This window comes from Cydia amplana, chromosome 17 (assembly GCF_948474715.1).
Source record: "Cydia amplana chromosome 17, ilCydAmpl1.1, whole genome shotgun sequence".
Lineage (NCBI taxonomy): Eukaryota > Metazoa > Arthropoda > Insecta > Lepidoptera > Tortricidae > Cydia > Cydia amplana.
The window spans coordinates 6,325,817-6,346,233 of record NC_086085.1 but is presented as its reverse complement, the minus strand read 5'-3'; the positions used below and the strand labels follow the sequence as shown (position 1 = coordinate 6,346,233).

General features: G+C 36.6%; 1 protein-coding gene across 1 annotated transcript in view; it reads left to right on the top strand.

Annotated features, from left to right (window-relative positions):
- The window catches only part of LOC134655750 (hypoxia-inducible factor 1-alpha-like), a 106,587-nt gene that overhangs the window by 20,570 nt on the left and 65,600 nt on the right, over positions 1-20,417 (top strand). The window contains exons 2-6 of the mRNA XM_063511215.1: positions 6,423-6,610; positions 9,026-9,198; positions 11,693-11,869; positions 16,023-16,234; positions 17,427-17,533. Coding sequence (XP_063367285.1) covers positions 6,423-6,610; positions 9,026-9,198; positions 11,693-11,869; positions 16,023-16,234; positions 17,427-17,533 — 857 coding nt within the window. The remainder of the gene's footprint in view (positions 1-6,422; positions 6,611-9,025; positions 9,199-11,692; positions 11,870-16,022; positions 16,235-17,426; positions 17,534-20,417) is intronic.

The following is a 20,417-nucleotide window of genomic DNA, read 5'->3' as shown; positions in this document are numbered from 1 at the left end:
CTTTCAACCCCTTTTTAACCCTGTTAGGGGATGAATTTTACAAAACACTAAAATTACTTTTCATGTCTTCTAATAATATCCCCAAATCCAAAGATTCAAGTCCCGCGCTCGAAAAAATGTTTGATATCAATACAAACTTTCAACCCCTTTTTCACCACCTTACAGGATGAATTTTCAAAAACGCTGAAATTAGTTTTCTTGTCTTTTAATTTAATAACTTTTAACAAAGTTTCAAGTTCCTAGCTTAAAATAAAATTTGAACGCTATACGAACTTCAACCCCTTTTAAACCCTATTAGGGGATGAATTTTACAAAACGCTGAAATTACTTTTCCTGTCTTCTAATAATATCCCCAAATCCAAAGATTCAAGTCCCGCGCTCGAAAAAATGTTTGATATCAATACAAATTTTCAACCCCTTTTTCACCACCTTACAGGATGAATTTTCAAAAACGCTGAAATTAGTTTTGTTGTATTTTAATTTAATACCTTTTCACGAAGTTTCAAGTTCCTAGCTTAAAATAAAATTTGAACCCTATACGAAATTTCAACCCCTTTTTAACCCTATTAGGGGATGAATTTTACAAAACGCTGAAATTACTTTTCTTGTCTTCTAATAATATCCCCAAATGCAAAGATTCAAGTCCCGCGCTCGAAAAAATATTTGATATCCATACAAATTTCAACCCCTTTTTCACCACCTTAGGGGATGAATTTTCAAAAACGCTGAAATTAGTTTTCTTGCATATTAAAAATATATCTTTTTACGAAGTTTCAAGTTCTTAGCTTAAAATAAAATTTGAACCCTATACGAATTTTCAACCCTTTTTTAACCCTGTTAGGGGATGAATTTTACAAAACACTGAAATTACTTTTCCTGTCTTCTAATAATATCCCCAAATACAAAGACTCAAGTCCCGCGCTCGAAAAAATATTTGATATCCATACAAACTTTCAACCCCTTTTTCACCACCTTAGGGGATGAATTTTCAAAAACGCTGAAATTAATTTTCTTGTATTTTAATTTAATAACTTTTTACAAAGTTTCAAGTTCGTAGCTTAAAATAAAATTTGAACCCTATACGAACTTTCAACCCCTTTTTAACCCTATTAGGGGATGAATTTACAAAACGCTGAAATTACTTTTCTTGTCTTCTAATAATATCCCCAAATGCAAAGATTCAAGTCCCGCGCTCGAAAAAATATTTGATATCCATACACACTTTCAACCCCTTTTTCACCACCTTAGGGGATGAATTTTCAAAAACGCTGAAATTAGTTTTCTTGTATTTTAATTTAACACCTTTTTGCAAAGTTTCAAGTTCCTAGATCAAAATAAAATTTGCACCCCAAGGCGAACTTTCATCCCCTTTTTAACCCCCTTAGGGGTTCAGTTCCAAAAACGTTGCAATTACTTTTTTTGTAATCGGCTATTATGCCTTTCTAAGAGGTTTCAAAGCATTTGTAATGGATTCAAACTTTCAACCCCTTTTTAACCCTGTTAGGGGATGAATTTTCAAAAACGCTGAAATTACTTTTCCTGTCTTATAATAATATCCCCATATACAAAGTTTCAAGTCCCACACTCACAAAAATATTTGATCTCTATACAAACTTTCAACCCCTTTTTCACCACCTTGGGGGATGAATTTTCAAAAACGATGAAATTAGTTTTCTTGTATTTTAATTTAATACCTTTTTGCAAAGTTTCAAGTTCCTAGATCAAAATAAAATTTGCACCCCAAGACGAATTTTCATCCCCTTTTTAACCCCCTTAGGGGTTGAATTTCCAAAAACGTTGCAATTACTTTTTTTTTGTAATCGGCTATTATGCCTTTCTAAGAAGTTTCAAAGCATTTGTAATGGATTCAAACTTTCAACCCCTTTTTAACCCTGTTAGGGGATGAATTTTCAAAAACGCTGAAATTACTTTTCCTGTCTTATAATAATATCCCCATATGCAAAGTTTCAAGTCCCACACTCACAAAAATATTTGATCATCATACAAACTTTTAACCCCTTTTTTACCACCTTGGGGGATGAATTTTCAAAAACGCTGAAATTAGTTTTCTTGTTTTTTAATATAATACATTTTTACAAAGTTTCAAATTCTTAGCTTAAAATAAAACTTGTTCCCCATACAACCTTTCATCCCCTTTTTAACCCCCTTAGGGGTTGAATTTTTCAAAATCGCTTCTTATCTCTTGTACACTTTATAAATGCAACCTAGTGTGCAAATTTCAACTTTCTATCTTTTGTAGTTTCGGCTCTGCGTTGATGAATCAGTCAGTCAGTCAGTCAGTCAGTCAGTCAGTCAGGACACTTGCATTTATATATATAGATTAGGCAACCGACCCGTACAGTCACTTTCCCTTTTCGCATGTAGGTACAAAAGTACATAGGGTGACTGATATAGTAATTGGCCTTTCCTAACAAATCAGAAAGAAACAAGCCAAAATAAGTCTTATTGTTAAGAGCAGAGTTATTTAGTTTTGTCCATCAACCTGATGAAATGCACTTCGGCTGGACTAGATGTATTGATCGTGATGTTACCAAGTGTACGATAGTTGTGGTTTAAAGAAGTTAAAAAACTTCTTATAGCTACGCTCATGGACATTGTTCTTACTTCGTTCGTCTTTTAAGGCCAGAAAAGACATCAACTCGAAATAGTGCTAATGATATTAAGCATTAAAGCCTCGTTAATTGCTATTCTTTGTCATTGCGCTATATTTGACAAATTAACTCAGCTGAAACGTCGGAATTAAAGGTAAAAACAATGAAATTATATCGTGGTAGACCCGTTTGTGTAATTAAATATTTGACAAATTTCTAACATTAGGTTTCAAAACATTGTTTATTCACTTAATAGCGAGTTAGCGGTAGATTTATAGCACTATTAGGTAGATCTATTTCAGTTGACTTGCTTTTTCTCTAATGACTAATTTAAAATTCAATTAACTCATTACGTAAACTTGCCTCAGCTTGGGTCAGCGAAATACAAGACCTTACGAGGCTTGACTTCATATCAAACAAACCAGTACTTATTACTAATAATTAGTTGATATTAACATTTGAAGGGGCGTTCATTCCTAAAGTTGCAACCTTAAATGTACTTATGTTATGAATTTATCTTAGAACTGACACATTTTTTTAGGTACAGTTTATAGCACTAAATACTGAAGAATACAAACGGCGGACTTAATGCCAAATAGCATTCTCTATTGATCCACCATTGGACAAAATTTTGGTTATGTTTATTGAGTTTTTTTTTCTTTATTCCTTTAAATGAAAGTGGAACCTTAATCTACCATCGTCGTACGTATATGTTACTTCGACCGTACCGTCCTTCCTTGTCTTGACATCAAATTAATTTGATATGACTGTCACGTCAGGCTCGTCGTGCGTCAATACATTTAATGCGATGGCCCATTTGAATCATGTTTCATTTGTATTTTTGTTATCATTGTTGCGGTAAACCACAAAAGTCACAATTTTTTTACGGCCTCTTTACTTTTGTCTTAAGCTTATTTGTGTTAGGCTTAGGACTTAACACGATTTTACTACTTAGCTTTTCTACCTGTCAGCAAATACTACTAAGTATATTGTACTTGAAATAAACGCCACTTGATTTATTATCAGGGACGTTTGAAATCTGTCAACAGCATTTATTGTGTCAATACTTTATCTTGTAAAACAAAAATGGGCGCCAGTGGTAGACATCGTTGTTCAAACCTGATAGTTGACTATAGGAATGTATTTATTAAATGATTCGATCCTTAGTACGGTTTGGAACTAGCGATAAATAGCTGCGCTTGCACTTAATGACATATTAATGGTATAGTTTGTAATTACTAATTCCATCATTCTTATTAGTGATTCGGAGTAGAAGTGTCCCGTGTCAATTAAGTTACACTTGAAGATATTGAAGAACAAATGTTAAAATTGTTGTAAAAATGTGTATACCCGGAGGTCCTGCGTTTTTGGAGAAAGAAACTAAACTTCAGTCTATATCGAAAAGGTTAGTTGTAAACACATACATTTATTCCTGTAGCACTCAGTTACAAACCAAGTAAACCTAGTTACTAATCTTTGTTTGAAATATGTCTTTACGGCTTTCTCCTGGAAATTGCGAGTATGAGTCGAAGTATGGCCCTATACTGCTATAGAGTAGACCTTTCTATCAACCTGCCATTAATAGTGACCCATATCATGCCGTATTGACCAACTAGACAGGCATAACTGCTTAAAGGACATAGTAATAAATCTACGAGGGGCGTTCAAAATATTCTCGGTATTGATATCTTACGACCTCTTCTAAAATTTCTTTCGTTACTGGCCGCTAAGGTTTATTCATTGACATTAAAAAAAAGTATAATTCGAACCGAGATAGTCTTTTGTTTTTCTGCAATTGCTGAACAAACATGAACATCCTGTGCGAATTGACAATGTTAACTAAATTAGAACATCGATGCGTGATAAAATTCTTGACAAAACAGGGTAAAAATCAAAAAACCATAAAAGAGGAAATGGATTGTGTTTACCGTGAGTCTGCTCCTTCTTTATCTACCATTCAAAAGTGGTCAAGCGAGTTTAAACGCGGAAGGGAGAGTATTGAAGATGACCCTAGACCTGGCCGGCCTGTAGTAGCTACTTCACAAGAAAATATTGATAAAGTGGAAAAACTTATATTGGAAGATGGTCGAGTGAAGGTAAAATCTATAGCACAAGTAACCAATCTCTCTATTGGTACCGTACATGATATTATACATGACCATCTTAATATGTCAAAAGTAAGTGCAAGATGGGTTCCGCGAATGCTGACTCGGCTTCAAAAAGACATGCGTGTAGCTTGTTGTTCCGATTTTATTGACCTGTGCGGTGAAAATCCTGATGAGGTGCTGCAAAGAATAGTTACTGGAGATGAAACCTGGGTTCATCATTATGACCCAGAGAGTAAACAAGAGTCCATGCAGTGGCACATTAAGGGTTCAGCTCATCCCAAGAAGTTGAAGGTCATCCCTTCAGCTGGCAAGGTCATGGCCACGATATTTTGGGATTGTGAAGGAGTATTACTAATCGATTATAAAGAAAAAGGTGTAAATATCACAGGACAGTACTACGCTAACATTCTACGTCAATTAAAGGATGTAATTAAAGAAAAGAGGCGAGGAAAGTTAACCAAAGGTATTCTGCTTCTGCATGACAACGCCCCCGTCCATACTGCTCATATTGCCAAGGCAGCTATTGTTGAACGTGGGTTTAAAACTGTTACTCACCCACCGTATAGTCCGGACTTAGCCCCCAGCGACTTCTTTTTGCTCCCCAATCTTAAAAAGGATCTGCGTGGAAATAAATTTTCTGACGATGAAGCATTGAAGGCGGCAGTGGAGGAGCATTTTTACACGAAAGATAAAAAATATTTTTACGAGGGATTAAAAAAAATAATTGATCGATCTTTTAAGTGTATGAACATAGGGGGGGAGTATATTGAAAAATAAAAATATCAAACTTTTCGTACTTGTTTGTTTTCATTCTCATACCGAGAATATTTTGAATACCCCTCGTATACCCTTCCTGGGTAAGTAGATTTCTTAAATGTTTGTTGAACATGGAACATGTTTGGTGAGAGTACCTATATAGCTTGAAGACAAACTAACTCTCCTAAGGACATTCGTGTATATTTAGAGAAATGTTAACGTTCATAACAAAGAACTTGTTGATGAGCTCGTTTTTGAAGTGTTATGACAATCTGAATCTCGCCCTATTTAGTCAACTTTTGTTATTTTTATTAAGATTTTTGGCTGCTTGTTCAAACTAACGTAAAGCTAACATTAAGTATGGCGTAGTTAATTTAAATTTACAGCTATTACACGGTTTAATTAAACAGCATAGTTATCATTTAGTATGGTGATCATGATTTCATATCAAAAAGGGTAAACAATAGCTTCGTCTAGTGCGTGAATCTGGGTTTCCATGTTAATGCTCAAATGTATTTTTATAATAATGAGTCGACCAGTTATCTCATATTAAAGTGTGAAGATTTTACTGTGATACAAGATTTTGTAAATCTGTGTGATAAAGATAATTATTTATTCTATGTACTTAAGGGAAGTAATTTAATGATACGGCTGATCATTGTATCTTAAATCCTAATTATTGTTCTTAAAATAAAACGTGTTATCGTTCATCTTGGACTTGGCTCTTCCTTATTACCTTATTTTCTTATTTTTTTGGCTTTCGTGTTATTTTTTTGTTGCCAGATTTTACACATTCATTGTTTACATTATTCAGCCTTAATTTTGATTAAGTAGTACCTACATTTACTTACATACCTTTAAATTTTAAGACGTGCACAGAAAGATATACCTGAAAATCTTCCAAAATTGTATGAAGTAGGCATGACCAATCGCCATTTCTTTCCAGGAACAATGAGAAACGCAAGGAGAAATCCCGCGTCGCGGCGAGATGTCGCCGCACGAAGGAGATGCAGATATTTTCGGAGCTGATGGAACAGTTGCCCGCCAAGAAGGAAGAGGTGGAACAGCTCGACAAGGCCTCCGTGATGCGTCTCGCTATATCCTACCTCAGGGCCCGCGACGTGGTGTCACTGCGTAAGTTTCATTATAACTCTAATTTGTTAATAGGTTGGTCCTGGAGCTGATGGAATAAGTATCTATCTGCAAATAAGGAGGAAGTGGAACAAATTGACAAGGCATCTTTGATGCGTCTCGCAGGTCTCGCTCCTATGCCGTATACCTCAGGGCCCGCGACGTGGTTTCTGCGTAAGTTCCATTATATACCTGAATTTGAAAGGACTACACGTAATAGGTTATATTTAATAATGTTGATATTTATTACATTATCCTATAAGCAATTTTAAATAATAATAGGCAATTATACATTAACATTTTAAACATATAATTGATTTTTTTCGCAAGAGAATCTCTCGCAGAAATGCATGGTTTCCATGTTGCTGTGTTTGATGATCGAAGTCCAATTGGACTAATTAATTTATCCCTTACTAATCTGTTCGGTAGAACATCACTGTTTTTTATTGTTATTGTCAATTTTAAACAAGTTTGCGGTAGGTACTACAAAGTACAAAGCAATTGTATCGAGGATCTTCGTTAGCGCGATATAAGATTCCATGTAAATTCCTTAGGCCCACTTGCACCATCCCACTAACCCAGGGTTAAGCGGTTAAACCGTTAACCTAATATCAAATTGTACTGGTAACCATGGTAACTCCAGGTTTAACCGGTTAACCCCGGGTTAGTGAAATGGTGCAATTGGCGCTTACAAAAACAGCCTGTAGGTAATAAATACCAATGTGTAATTGTAATAATGAATGTCATGCCATGAATGATTCTTTATATTCTTTTATGGTTTTGCTTGTTAAACCTTTTGTTTCAAACGTCGGAAAACGATCAATTTATTTGATTTCTGTGCCACTTCGTTCGAACAAATTAAACATCACAGAAATCAGAAATCAAATCAAAATCACTAAATGAAAAAAAAAAAACAACGGGTTGCACTCAGGGAGTGCCGGCAGAAGTGAAAACTCAATGACTATTGCAAAATGCACTATGTATAATTGAGGTTAACGCCATCTAGCGTTAGCGTTAATTACTTGAAACTCACTAGATATCATTTTTAAATCAATAAAGAAAAACTCAATGACATTACATGTAACAGTTTTTCGATCAGGTCACGTGTCCGTCTTACGGTCACATGACCGTCTTACGGTCACGTGATCGTCTTACGCTGTCTCGAGTTTAACATTTTATTGCCATTAAGTTTTCACTTAAAAAAAAAAACATGTATGTTGCAAACTCTACAGCCCTTGAACGGAGGCCCTTTGAATGTTGGTACTGAATTCGCACGGGACCGCAAATTTCCGTCTTATTTGTAACATTGGCACGCGCCTCATCGCGCGACTAACCACAATGACGTCGGTGTATGAACTCGCAGTACCAAACAATAACGTAACATGTGAATAAATGGCTAATAGACGATTACGACGTTATGGTTTTAAAGAAATGGCTTGTAGCTCGATTGACATATGGTAGGGCTCAAGCAGGGCGAGACATCCATGTAACGCGAATACCTACTAGAGTTTGCCTATTTTGTTTAAGAAGCCAATCTTACACGTCTCAAAGAATAGCCTGAAATATGTGGTGTACCTAATTCTAATTACTTAGGCATCAACGTATTTCCTGGATTGTTTATTATTAACATTTTACCCTTGTATGTACCCTATTATGTTATTAATGATTTTCCATGAATTGCAATTATTCAATAGTTGAATACAATGACAACAAGTCACGCGGTACTATACCAATTAAGATTATACCTTGCGCCTCCTTACCACGCTCTTCTAAGAAACGCATTTTCCGCGTATTAGAGAATGCAAAGGTCGCAAAGGCAATACTAGTAGTTTAGGAATGGGTTTTCTGGCAGAACCACAAATGTTAGATCTCTAAGTAATTGTATTACGTTAGTTTGATTTGGTAGTTGTAGTTGTATTTAATAATTGTTGATGTAAAAATTATTTTGCTTGTATGTAAATTCAATGTTGACGTGTAAAAGTGCCCTTGTGGCCTATTTGCTGAATAAATGTTGAAGTTGAAGTTGAAGTAGAGCGTTGGAAATTGGAAGTGTATGGCTTCTTCGAAATAAAACTAAAAGTATGTATGTGTGGGCTCTTATTTGCCCTTTGCGGGACGAGAACTTTCCAAATATTAGCGGTCTGGACTGCTCCGAGGAGCTGCAGTGGAGCCTTGTTTGCTCCTAAACCTCCGAGCTCGGGTACAGTACAGCGCAGCGGCAGCGCATAACCTTCTCTCATCCTCTGCTCGAAAATGCGCGAATCTCGTGCTCGAACTGCATGCATGTTTAATAGTTACGTATAGTTTACATACATACAGACAGTGTAATATAAGGTATGGACATTCGTGAACCTCCAATGGTGAGTTAGGTACTGTTGAACCGAAGCTAAGTTAACCTTCTAATCAATTTCTTTCCAGTACCCAACGCTACGAAGGACCAGCCGAAGATGGAAAACCCCAAAGGCGTGGAAGAACTATCATCCGAGCTGTCCTACATGAAGGCTTTGGACGGGTTCGTCCTCGTGCTTTCCCAGCAAGGGGACATCGTTTACTGCAGTGAAAATATCGCCGATCACCTTGGAGTCTCACAGGTAAGATCTTGGTTACCTATATGTATCATACTGTGTTATGTGGGGCAAACTGCCGAATCCAACACAAGACTACAGACGATTCAACGGACGCCGTATTGTCGCCTAAATAGTGTTTAGTTTTTTTTAAGTTTATAAAATGCATATGTGTATATGTTAGTCTGTAAGGTATTTGTAATATGGGCCTTGTTGCCTGATTTAAATCATAAATAAATAAATAAATGGCAGTTCGTAAATCTGTACCCTTACCATTTTTACGCGGCTTTAAACGCTAGCGACTGTGTCAACTCAAACACAGTGCATCTCGCTTGCACAAGTCAGTGAGTTTTCTCTACAAGGTCTACAATATCATGATTATATTATTAGATAACAGATGACATAACATTTTCTTAACCAACACCAGTAATATCGGTATCGGTACCATTGTCGCATCGCATACAATTAAATCATAGTCGGTTAGAGGCAAATGTTTATATCCACTTTGAATAGAGCACGTTTACTGATAACAGCTATCGATAGCATTAAGTACCTACCTACAATGTTTTCAAAAATCGTTCTTAATCCCAATATTATATGGTAATAATATGTATTATTATCTCGCAAGGTTATCGGCATTTGATGCGTTAGATAGTGGCCGTTGCCGTTATCCGAATGTTTCGTTTTAGACGGAAAAAAAATTAGAGAATGACATACAATTGCAATATTTATCATCTCGCCTATTCGGAAAGTTCTCTGATAGCCGGGTGGAAAATTGCATTTCCCGCCCTAGTGTGGAATGTTAATTAATAATTATTGTCGGTAGCTTAAGTTCAGTGTATCCGCACTGTATCCACCTATTCCACGTCCCTATGAGTTTAAAAGATATCCGCCATAAAACAATCCGTGTATGTATGCCCGCCAAAACAAAGTAAATAAATATCCAAATAGCAGTAATAAAAATACCGCGAGCAAACCACGTGTTCACGCACGCAGCGCCGGCGCAAATGGGTCGGCCTCGTGACGTCACCGCGCACGGGCCGATTAACGAATGGAATAATTCTTAATACGAATGGCTTGGAGGGCTTAGGGCCTACCGCGAGCCATTGCGTCCGTCTGTTTGCCCCTTTATCGCTGGAATATGCAGCGTAAGAGAGGTAGAAAACGAAATCGAGTATCGATGTTCGTGGTAGACCCTCTTGTTAGTTGAGCGGAATATATCCGTCTTGGTTGGTCTCTTATGTCATGTTACTTGTTGTAAAAGAAAGTGGTAGTTACTACTAGATTCTAGGATTGACAAATAAAAGGATGTATCTTGATATGTCAGAATCAATTGAATATCTTAGTAATAATTTTATCAGTCCATAGAAACTAATACGTAGGATTGTTTGAGTTACATTAATACTAATTAGTAATTAACACTATAATGTGGCAGTCGCTGTTTGTCTCCTTTTCTCGGACAAGGAAAATTATCGTCTGAACTTAAATAATTTTCTAAAATATTTGGCAAGTAAACAAAATGAATCGGACAACTGAATAAAACAACACGTAGGTATATGCTTTTTATTGTATTTACGTAGGTATTCGCTGAATATGTAACGAACCACTTAATTTAGGTTTAGGTATTTAATTTAATACCTAGCTTACGAATAAACAGGATATTAAAACTGTTTTCCTATAAAGCACAAATCCAGAACATTGCTAACTGGTTAGTACTTTAGTAGTCATCAATTAAATACCTGCATCACACAAAATTTTGATTTTTAGACTACACACAAATTAACTAGTTTTAAGTTATTGGAAAACAATAACAATTAGTACCTATGGAATACTTTGAGTAGCAGACAAGCACTTATGGCTTAGAGTTGTGCAACAATACACACGCTGAGAGAAAGCGGCATCGAAGGCATGCAATCGGAACATTCGAGAAAATTTACAAAAACATTGTTAAAAAATCAGCAATCCAAGCTGCTTTAGCAATATAATTGAACGCGGGAAATTGTCTTACTTTAGAAACACAAGTCCCTGGTAAGTGTTGGTAAACGCGGTTGTACTAATGAACTAAGAGAAAATTGTTACTGTACAACTACATCTTCTGCATAATTATGCATAAATGTCATTCGACCGTTTTCGCTACCATACAAAGGTACCTTTGACACAAATAGAATATGGTTATTGGTATAATAGTCTTGTGGTAAATGACGTGGGATGCTAATGCTAACCCTTTCCACCCTAGTCCGTAAAATGAGTCCGCGGTGGAATTACGTTTACATTTAAATAACCATCAAAGGTAAACTTCTTCCTGGTACTTTTTACCTAACCTAGTTAAAAAACGTAACCCAAATGCAGAAATTAGTTTTTATATTTCGGTTACTGATAAATAAATGTACTTACCTACTTAGTTAAATTCTAGAATGACTGAAAACTTTCTTCTTAGTTTTGCAAAGTCTAGATGTAAAATTGTAAAACAGGCTTGTATGTATTTATATTTATTATTCAGCAAATTCTTTTTTTTTTTCAGATGGAAATCATGGGCCAGAGCGTGTTCGAGTTCAGCCACCCCTGTGACCATGACGAGATTCGCGAAGCGCTGCGCTCAAACGGTCAGCAAGATGGTCGGCGCGATCTGCTGCTCCGTCTGAAGTGTACGCTCACCAGCAAGGGGCGGAATGTGCATCTCAAATCCGCTTCTTTCAAGGTTCGTTTTCACCTATGTTAAGATAAAAGATAGAGAGGATGAAAAAAGAAAGTCTAGTCACTCCTGTGACCATGACGAGATTCGCGAAGCGCTGCGCTCAAACGGTCAGCAAGACCCAACAAATTAGGCGACACTTAGCACCTATTTTATAACCTTAAGACATAGAACGGCGGTACAATAGCTGCATAGTCTTAACCTACAGGCTGAGGTGATATAAAAGTGTTTAAGAGGTTTAGCTATAGCTTTAAGAGCCACAATAACTATTTTAACAGCTATAATGCATGCTAAGCAGCTAGTGTTATAGCTCAAAGTGAATTTTATAACCTTAGAATCTATATGAGTTATAAGCAGCTGCAATTTGCACTTAAGGTTCTAAACAGGCGATAAAAAGTCTCTTATAGCTCCTTGTATCGCTAACGTTACTTAACTTCCTTGTATTACTTACAGTAGAATAGAGAAGTTATTAGTCGCTATTATAGATCATGTAGTCGCAGACGAGCGTTATCCAGTACCATAATATATCTTATACTGTTATTAGAGACCAACTTACAAGCTAAGCCTATAGCGCCATGTTAAGATGGCTGATGAATCAATGAGCAAATCAAAAACTATAAATTAGAACGTAAATACTGAATAAAAATGCATAGCTTTACTCAATATTGACCTAATGTTAGTATTACTATACTTAATACCGGAGTTCACGGATAATGTAAAAAATTTCGAAATCGAATCGGTGGACCACAATTAACCTGTCAAATCCCACGATATGACGTCACCATAAGCGTTCTGGCTCATATATGAGCCATGGGAGCTGACAGATTAAAGAACTATTACATTTTGATAAATATGCCAAGGATCAGAGGCCCTTTAAAATTTTGTTAATAATACATATAGTAATTGACAGTGTAATTAATTTCGCCATCATAAATCTGCAGAACGCGCTGGTACCAATGCACTATAATAATATTTCCTCTTATTTATCCGCCATTCGATTTCACTTCAAGCTGTCACAAGGTAAGCTTACGAACAATAATACAAAAATGTAAACATCTACAACCAAAGAAGATAGTGACAAAGGAAAATAATGCGCATTTACCTTCTTGAGTGTTACAAATGTTGACCAGAAATGCCAATATACCATCTAAAGCTGAAAGTATCATCTATATAGACACATACTACTACTCAAATAGGTAATAGTCACTTATCTGGCACCCCTTAACTCCTAAGTACTTAATCAATGCTATTATAGCACTACTATAGCGCTCTTCTACCTCTTATTTCAAACTGTAACCCCGTTGTAGCGCCATTTTGCAACCTCAGGTGTTAAAATTTGTGCCCAATCCGGGGATATTACGGGGTTATAGCCGGCTATAACTCCTATTTTTAGAACATCAATAGAACTAAAGGAGCGATCGAACGGTTATATAGATCTCTTTTACCTCTTATATTTAGCGCCTAATGTTAGTTGGGGATGGTCGGCGCGATCTGCTGCACCGTCTGAAGTGTACGCTCACCAGCAAGGGGCGGAATGTGCATCTCAAGTCCGCTTCTTTCAAGGTTCGTTTTCACCTATGATAAGATAAAAGATAGATAGGATGAAAATAGAAAGTCTAGTAACTCCGTGATCATGACGAGATTCGCGAAGCGCTGCGCTCAAACGGTCAGCAAGATGGTCGGCGCGATCTGCTGCTCCGTCTGAAGTGTACGCTCACCAGCAAGGGGCGGAATGTGCATCTCAAGTCCGCTTCTTTCAAGGTTCGTTTTTACCTATGATAAGATAAAAGATAGAGAGGATAAAAATAGAAAGTCTAGTGACTCCGTGACCATGACGAGATTCGCGAAGCGCTGCGCTCAAACGGTCAGCAAGACGGTCGGCGCGATCTGCTGCTCCGTCTGAAGTGTACGCTCATCAGCAAGGGGCGGAATGTGCATCTCAAGTCCGCTTCTTTCAAGGTTCGTTTTCACCTATGATAAGATAAAAGATAGAGAGGATGAAAATAGAAAGTCTAGTCACTCCGTGACCATAACGAGATTCGCGAAGCGCTGCGTTCAAACGGTCAGCAAGATGGTCGGCGCGATCTACTGCTCCGTCTGAAGTGTACGCTCACCAGCAAGGGGCGGAATATGCATCTCAAGTCCGCTTCTTTCAAGGTTCGTTTTCACTTATGTTAACTGCGAAAGAGCGGTTCCGAAAAAAAGCGGTGACATACAATATGAATAAGAATGTGTAGAACCTTAAAACAGTACCTAAATTTAAATTTTGAGTAACATAAGTATTACGCTGTAATCAAAATAAGCCATGCAAACTTTAGTTAAATCACTTTAATCTTTACCTATATACATACAAACAACACCAAGCCCTTAGAAACTAACTTGAAACAATTGTTCCAAATTAATCACCGCGAAGTGACAATAAGTCGTTACTTCAATATGCGCCCTACTTGTGCCCTACTTGTGCCCTAAATTGATAACTCGTTAGTAATTTAAATATTTCCGTGTTGCGCTTTCCGCTTCTAGAAAATTCTGTCAAAGTTGTGTGATTATTGTTTTCGCTAATTGTACCAAAATATTTAATAGTAATATGTATTATGTAAACTTGTTTTGCAACATTGTATAAAGTAGGTTAGGTAGGTAGTTAATTAATTGATTCCAATAAATTTGCACAGCTGTTTTAAATACATTTTTTCTACTCCCGTACTTTTATTTGTCATTTAAAGGGTCGTGCACACATCTTTAAAACCCTATCTTAGTCTATTCCCTAAAAAAGCATTTGTGCATACACGCAGTATCTTTTTGGCTCTTTTAAGACACTTCGTGTAATGGCCACTTTAAAAAAAACATTGTTGCCAACCTTATAGCCGTAACACACTGTCGCACCGCAACGCGACCTTGGTTCGTCGCACCCATAAGTGAGAGCGAGAAAGAACTATATCTTTCTCGCTCTCGCTTATGGGTGTGAATGTCATATCTGACAAATAAGTGAACCATAGACATGTTTTTTTTTTTAATTTCATTCATTCTTTTCCCGCTCGTACCCTCCATTCTTTGCTACTTCTTGAATATTGTGAATCTTGAATATGAATACTATTGTGCCTGTCGAATGAAAGTGTGTCTTTCAAGTTAAAATGGATGAAGACAAAAACGTAGTATCTACGCCTGAAGAAATAACGGTAATAGCACAAGAATCACTAAAAACAGGTAGATACCGTAGGTAGAAGTTCACTAGATGACATGAAAAATATTTGTTAAATTTACAATTTTATTTCAAAGTAAGTGTTTGGTCGTAGAAAAAGTATTGTATGCAACGTTGTTTAACTGAGTCAAAAAATACTCGTGGCGTCTTTATTAACAATTTTCGGCTTCGCCTCAAATTGTTACTTACGCCACTCGCCTTTTTTGACCCCTCTTAAACAACGGTTGCATAAAATACTATAAACTGAAACAAAAGAAGTTTTTATAAGTGACATCTGTTCTTTATTAGTTTTGAATAATACACCTCATAACTTTTACTTTCAAGCAAAAACCAACAATAAGGATAATTATTTATACAAGGCAACAAGTCTTACAAAAAACTATGTAGTACCTAGGTATTCTTTTTAAGTGTCCTAAATGTTTACTTCACAGTTTACTTTTTTCAATAAAACTTAACTGCTGCCTGTACTGTAATACATACTGTATTGATATAATAGTTAATTTAAATTACAAATGTGAATATTTAAGCAGGCACTTACGCGTAGAATCCATGCATTCTAGACATGCAACTTCTAATTGCTGTGAGATCTTATGTTTTAATTTAATATTTTCAAGTTATTTAGTCTAGTACATGCAGCTACACAACATTTGCACCATAAGAGAAATATCATATTTTGTACCAATAAAATGTGTATTTTATGTTACCTATTATATTATAGGCCAAGAAATTATGTTACCTACTTATATCAGACCCTTAATGGCCTTTGTATTTTATTATTGTTTTTACTAGGACTGTCTTATGTGACACATATCGCTAACAGACAGAGAAAAATAGGTGCTAAGTGGCCTAAGTGCAGTCTGCGCTGGGCCTTATTTTATCTATAAAATAGGGAACCTTATTCTCCACAATTCTATCGTTATTATTACCATTCATAGCAGTAAAAGTTCAATCTCATTCCAGGTTATCCACGTGACGGGTCACATGCTGGTCCCCCCCGAGACCAAAAAATCCGAGAAGTCGGAAGGAGAAGACGAGAAATCTGCCAAGCTGCCTTCGCTGGTCGCGGTGGGCCGTCCAATACCCCACCCGTCTAACATAGAGATACCGCTGGACAGCAAGACTTTCCTGACCAAACATAGCCTGGATATGAAGTTCACATATATTGATGAAACGTAAGTTTATATTGAATTGCATTGAATTGTCCTTAAGCTAGTCTTTGGAGTTACTAACCTACAAGAAATTCACCATACCGCACCCGCTACCTCTTGACAGCAAGTGTTTGACAACTGCCTTAGACGACATGTGAGTTTGCTTATCTTTTGTTTTCATTTGATTTATTTATTATGTTTGCATTATGTATGAAAAATATTAAAAACACAGGTAGTTATGCATTCAACCATTTTTAAAATTCTTCTAAATGTTCCGCCATCTTTGTGTAAATGTTGAAACTACGTCGGCATTCAGTTCCTTAGACCGCTACAATACCTACCATTGCCTTATCACTACAAAAGGTGGCGCTGTAAAAAATATCCGAAAGCCGCTTTACCTGGCCGAGTTAAAGAGGCCACTGAACTCCCATGCGCGCGTTTAACACCGCGCTTCCATACACGGCCGGGCAATATCAACAAAAATATCACCTTCAAATGTATTTTGTAGGTTAAACACGAGCGATTTCGCGGTTTTGTACATAGTCCGAGATAAACTTACGGGTGTCGGTATTGTTGTATGTTTTAAATAGTGATGTGGTGTGTATAGTTTCTGTGTTGTCATAAAAGTGTTTTGTGTAAATTAATCCTTGAAGGATAGTGTTTTTGTTCCTGGATTTGGCAGAAATGGCGGGATATTTGAACAACTTTGTAAGTTTAGTACAATAGCGAGTCGAGATACTCAAGGTCCTCGACTTATTATCTGATTTGTATTTTTTTTAATCAAAATATCGTTTGAATAACTTAGATATCTGATGTGAAGGGAGTGGCATTAGCTAGGTCATACAAGGTCATCTACCGGTAAACCTATCATAACATTCATAACCTAAACATAGGAAGTCTGGCCTCATTTGCGAGTGACCTTCACGAAGGATGTAGGACTTTCATTGTGTTCCAAACAAAATATTCATTTAATTTTAGAACGTTTGCTTTAATTCTTTTAACTTTGATAATTCTGGGTTGAATTTCTCAGTTTTGTTGTACTTTAACCCTTTTATCAGAAATGACCGCCCCATATTATCTTTTTTTTTTCTTGATAAAAAATATTTAGGGCTACGAAGTGACAATGAGGCGTTAATTGTTTTTGTACTTTTTATGAAATAAAATGAGATCTTTTTATTTCTTTTTTTATGTATATTTTTTCCGTTATCTTTTACAGTGTGACAAAGACGCTGGGTTTCGGCAAGGACGAGTTGGTGGGTCATTCCCTTTACGACTACCACCACTCGGCTGATTGCGCGTCGTTGGTTCATCAATTCAAATCGCGTAAGTGTTTTTAATTAGAGTTTTCTATTGCATACCACGCCTTACCTATATTTCCATATGCAATACAACACCATTTTAGAATTGAATGTTAATAATAAACCGGTTTTTAAAACTTACAAAAAATAGAACATTTGACCTTGCACTAAGTCGTTTGCTAATCGATTTTCGTTCGATCCGAACATTCCAGTAAAGTATCATTCTGTCTGACCTACTTTTGAAGTCATAGCTGTGATACGTGGGACGCCTTTGTTTTGTAGCTCTTTCGGTGACCTACTTTTTTTTAATATTAGAGTAAATCTTGAAAATTCTATTATAATTTGTAATCGTTCATCTACACAAATACTAAAAAATATCTACTCGACTTGCGTTATCGATTTACAATTTTCAAACGATTTCGTCAGCGGAAATTTCGTATAAATAGGTCAATGGTTACAACGCCCTCTGTACTTCAGCGTTTCCACTGTCACAACGCTGAGCGAACCGTGTTATCTCTCGTTCTCCGGAAACTTAGTCGCTTGTCGCAGTGTTCGACAGATGGCAGCACTTGTATGAAAACATGAAAATAGTTGCGCTAATCTAGATATACATGCATGAGAGCTGCCAAACTGGCTGCCAATGACAAAAAAAAATCGTACCAAAAATACTTTAAAATTTTGAAATTGTACCGGGATGACAGCTGCCAATCTTGTGACTTGTAATACAAGCGGATCTCACTTATTGACACTGTTGTTTGACAGCTTTTGTTAGAAAGGGACTTCCACTTGAATTATAAGTTACAAGGTTTTGAGAAACTGGCCCCAGGTGTACACTCAGCATCCATAGAATAGAAGCGGATGAGACGAGAGATAAGTCTCTTTGTGTAAAACAATTAGAGAGTGGAAGACACTATTGAACGCGAACAGGGATAGTCTTTTTATGTTAAATAAGTACGTGGTGGCAGAGACTTTTTGCATTGTTTGATCTGCTACAATTGACGCTGCATGTACAGTTACTTCATAGACAGGATTAGTAAGACGTAGACAGTAGAGTAATTTGTTATCAGCAGGCCTTGTTATGACAGCTGAACGCGTAGAAGCCTTTATTAGCGATTGTGATGAAAAATCTAGTTACTGCGTACATAATGCGGAGCGTTATAATCTTTAATATAGATTATGATAAAAGAAGCTTGTTGTTTATCAATTGATTACGTTTACACGTGCGTTATTTCTTCTTTATAACCAGAGGTCGGATAGGGTGAGCTATTTTCCTTATAATATGACGTAAGACTTGTCAAATTATAAGGTAAATAGCTCACCCTATCCGACCTCTGTTTATAACTTCTTTCTTATAAATAGTACCAGAGTCATAGCGGTTCTCTGTTGGTTTGATCTCCGCTTGTATAAAAAATGTCTTTCTTTTGCGACGCACTAACTAATTAGATTGCATTATTTATATCGAAAGTAAAAACCGGTCAAGTGCGAGACGAATTGTCATCCATTATTTTTTTCAATATTTTAAGTTATACAACAAAGTACATATATTTAATGTACCTATGAGATTATAAATTTGCTAATGTAACGCCGCCGCACACATCCTTTTTCGTTTCTTTATACTTAGAAAAGAAAGTTAACTCCGTGGTGAACGTTTCTATCCAATATTCTAAAGAATTTATACGTATCTCACGATGTAATCCTCGATTTCGATGACGGCGACCCCAGCAATTACGGATTACGCATATTACGCCTAAAGTGTCTGGGGCGAACTTGGTCTTAAAGACCCTTTTGCAGGTGTTACAATAGATTTGTAACACGTTAGAAGCACGTTATATAACATGAGGACGATACGCGTAATTGTTTTTTATCCGAAGTTATTTTAGCACACTTGGCCGACGGCCACACCTTCCATTGACGACGCTATTATTTATCTTATTTTATTTGTTACATTGTAACCGCTGAAAAATAAAAGAAAAAGTAATAGTACATTATTGTCGAGGTTCGGAAGTAGCTACTTGCAGGCTGAGGATTCGTTTTAAACGGACGACCTTGGGAGTCCGTTTAATTGAATCCGAAGCCAGCAAGTAGCCTTCCAGCCGAGTCATATATAGTGCTTTTCTCAAAAATGGTGCAAGAAATAGAAATATTTTACAGAACTTACAGAAGCAACGTTCTAATTTTCACAGAAAAAAATACAACCATTAAAAAAATTTGCTTGCCGCCTTTACAAAAAAAAGAAGTATTTTTCTGCTGAAAATACGCCAACCTATTTGAGACACCTAAATAGTCGCGGTACCAACATTAAGCCTGTAACAGACTATCGCACCGCACCGCGACCTTGGAGCGTCGCACCCATAAGTGAGAGCGAGAAAGAGATATCTGTTTCTCGCTCTCACTTATGGGTGCGACGCTCCAAGGTCGCGGTGCGGTGCGATAGTCTGTTATAGGTTTTATAATAATAAGTGCTGATCATCTGTTTGGCTGTTTAAGGGACCTATGACTTCATTTGATATGGCCATTTAAAGTTTTAAAAAGTTTGGAACTCGTTAAATAATGGAATTTGTATGCGACATTGCAGTCCCGAAATCGAGACTGCAATGTTTTTAACTTTTTAATTTTTTGAATGACCATAAACTACGCACTTCGCGACCTATTTTTTAACCGGCAACGTCGACTTTGCCGTCCATTTTTGAGAAAAGTTCTTTACTTATTTATGATTGTACCATGACATTTTTATTCGTATCTTTCTTTTATATCTGCATTCCTAAGTAGTTCAATAGGGGCAACTATAAAGACCAAATTGACCTGAAAGGGACTGTCTGATAGCAATGATAAATGTCACGGAAGCGTTGAGTCAGGAAGTACCCGCCCGGATAGTTCGGTCGGAGGTAAACGTACAGTCAGCATCAATA